The sequence below is a fragment of the Panicum virgatum genome, chromosome 4K, assembly GCF_016808335.1.
Source record: "Panicum virgatum strain AP13 chromosome 4K, P.virgatum_v5, whole genome shotgun sequence".
NCBI lineage: Eukaryota > Viridiplantae > Streptophyta > Magnoliopsida > Poales > Poaceae > Panicum > Panicum virgatum.
Window position 1 is genome coordinate 8,015,860 of NC_053139.1, and position 2,623 is coordinate 8,018,482.

The 2,623-nt window shown below is 56.5% G+C and overlaps 1 protein-coding gene across 1 annotated transcript; it reads right to left on the reverse strand.

Annotated features, from left to right (window-relative positions):
• Nucleotides 1–385: 385 nt before the first annotated feature.
• LOC120702945 lies at nucleotides 386–2,137 on the reverse strand. The gene is made up of 2 exons (XM_039986940.1): nucleotides 1,498–2,137; nucleotides 386–1,424 (listed from the first exon to the last, which is right to left on the reverse strand). Exons 1-2 carry the CDS (start codon nucleotides 2,020–2,022, stop codon nucleotides 708–710), a joined length of 1,242 nt encoding a protein of 413 aa, XP_039842874.1. The 5' UTR covers nucleotides 2,023–2,137; the 3' UTR covers nucleotides 386–707.
• Nucleotides 2,138–2,623: the final 486 nt, after the last annotated feature.

The window sequence follows — 2,623 nt, forward strand, 5'->3', positions numbered from 1 at the left end:
CCTCCATTCATTGCGACAGCCAGCCGGAGCCGCCCGGGCTGCCGCACCGGCGATCCAACACTGCTTCTTCTCCTCTTCGCTTCTGGGCCTGGTTTCACGCTGTTTGGCGTTGGCGCTGGGGACGGCGTGGGTCGGCCGTGCGCGCGCGCAGCCGACGGTGAGGTCGTCGGAGGACGATGAGCCGACGATAGTAGTAGCTCTGACACGCGGCATGGCATGGGGCGCGTAACGAGATGACGAGGAGCTCACATGCGCGCCTGCATGCGTCGAGCGATCATCATCCAGCTGGGTGCTTCCGCCTTCCGGCTCGAGGGGGAGCTCCCATAACGTGCTGGCTTCCGGCTCGAGGCCTTCTGCGCGCACGTGCCGTGTCCTGAGCTCCCATAAGGCTGGTTCCAACAGCGGGTCTGCAGCCCCAGCCCACAGCCACAGCCACGTCAGCGCCACGTCAGCTCTCGCCAGCCCACTCGACCCCAGCGCTCCATCAGTCAGCCTGCAGCCTCAGCCCACAGCCACATCAGCGCCACGTCAGTTTCTCCATTCCAGACTTAACCATTTCAGAACGCGTTGCTCTATGATTTAAATTGACACAACAAAACTACTTTATTAAATTTAAAAATTTAGAAATTACATAAAAATTCGAAATAAAAATTACACGACAATTTAAAATAAAGAAAATTACATAAAAATATAAAAATTACATAAATCTACTCGTCGTCGTCGTTGAGGTGAAGCTGTTGTTGCAGACGTTTTAACGCTCGGTCATGAACCTTCTTCTGAGCATCCGTCATACCGTCCGTCGAGCGTGAACTGAGTATGTTCCACTGCTTCCACAGTTTTGCTTGAGCGTACTCGTGGGTGATCTTGCAAAGATCTTCCAACTTTTCGCCCATCTCTGCGGAATCAGTAGAAGTATGGCTGCTTGAGCCTACCTTCCCCTTACCCTTCCGCGCAGCCGCCTTCGATCTATCACGACCCGGGGGACGGTTCACCTCCTCGTCGGTCTCCCGAGAGCCGGAGCTATACTCACCGGAAGCTCCGAGACGTGATCTCTTCGACACGTCTATATTCGGCCCACCACCATGCTTCACTGACCATTTCGGCTGGTGACGGACAGCTTCCCACCAATGAAAAAGCTTAAACTCATGGCCAGCCCTTCGTGCATACCTTGCTTTGGCTTCGTCCATCACCATGTCGTCGTCGGCTCCACTTTGCCGCTTCGACACTTCTTGGTTGTATATTGCATTGAACAAGGAGACCCGTGCATTGTACATGGACCAATGATCCTTCAGTTGCTTGGCGGTGCGGTGTCGGAGTGGGTCGGTGGTGGCGTTGTAGGTGTCGCTTATTTGGCCCCAAAAGGTTGGGCCGCTCTTGCTGTTTCCGTCCACGCAATCGACCGAGTGCATCAACCAAGCATTAACCTATACAAAACTAACTTAGTAAAACTATACTTCAACTGACATTAGCGAACACGAGAAACGAATGAGGACGTACCAGTTTCTCCTCGTCTGCGGGCGTCCACTCATTCCTCTTTTTGGGAATGGCTGGACGACATGGTGCGGTCGTACCCCCGCCTTCATTCTCCGAGCCGGCGGAGGCAGCACCTCCAGCATGACCGTGAGGAGCAGATGTCGTGAATGTGGGAGGCGGAGGGTAGGGGTATGGAGGGTACGGATATGGAGGGTAGGGATATGGCGGAGGAGCATCGGTCATGGGAGCAGGATATGGATACGGTGGGGGAGCGACTCTGGAAGTGGCGGGAGCTGGAGGATACGGGTACGGTGGGTAGGGATACGATGGGTACGGATACGGCGGAGGAGCACCTATGAAAGCGCCGGGAGCTGGAGGAAACAGCGCTCGGGGTTGCGAGGGTGGAGCAGTCTCCGAGCGGCGATGGAGCGGCGAGTAGTCGAACTCCTCCTCGGAAGCATTGGTACCCGGCGTATTGGTAGTCGAACGCTCGGGGTCGGCGTTGAGCAGGTCGAAGTATGACTGCATATTTGGACTCCAGTTTGCCATGGTGGAAGAATTTGAGAGAGGAAGTGGGTGAAATGGGGAGTGAGAGGTGTGGAATGAGCTCCAACCAGCCCTCTCTATTTATAGATGAGTTGAGGACGAAATTTGTGATTTTTTGGAATTTTTTTCGAATTTTTTGGAGTCCAAACGGTCAAAAACGGCTAATTGCAACGGCTAGCTGATGTGGCGCTGACGTGGCAGCCGTTGGCCAATCACAGAGCGCCGCGTGGCAGCCGACCGGACGCGGGGTCGGTACCGACCGGCCGGGTCGGTACCGACCAGTCGGTACCGACCGCGCGCGGCTCCAACGCCGGTCGGTACCGACTGCCCGGCCGGTCGGTAGCGCTACCACCCCGCGCTCTCGATTTCCGCGCTTACCGACCGGCGCGGGTCGGTAGGCGGGTCGGTACCGACCGGCGGGGTCGGTACCGACCCCGTTGGAACCAGCCTAACGCTAGAGATGGAGGAGAGCAGAGGTTAGTGCTTAACCATGTAGATTAGGCCCGGAGAGCTCGAGGCGGAGTACCAGCGCGGCAGGCGATGGAAATGTTCTTTTCCCGGGTGAACAGTGCCGCGCGGCGCGAACTGGCGCGTCAATCAATCC

What these genes read in the sequence shown, in the direction of transcription:
- LOC120702945 (XM_039986940.1), bottom strand. Translation starts at nt 2,022, where the DNA reads ATGGCAAACTGGAGTCCAAATATGCAGTCATACTTCGACCTGCTCAAC. An exon ending in CCGCAGACGAGGAGAAACTG is followed by an intron (nt 1,425 to 1,497) that starts GTACGTCCTCAT and finishes AGTTTTGTATAG; the next exon opens with GTTAATGCTTGGTTGATGCA.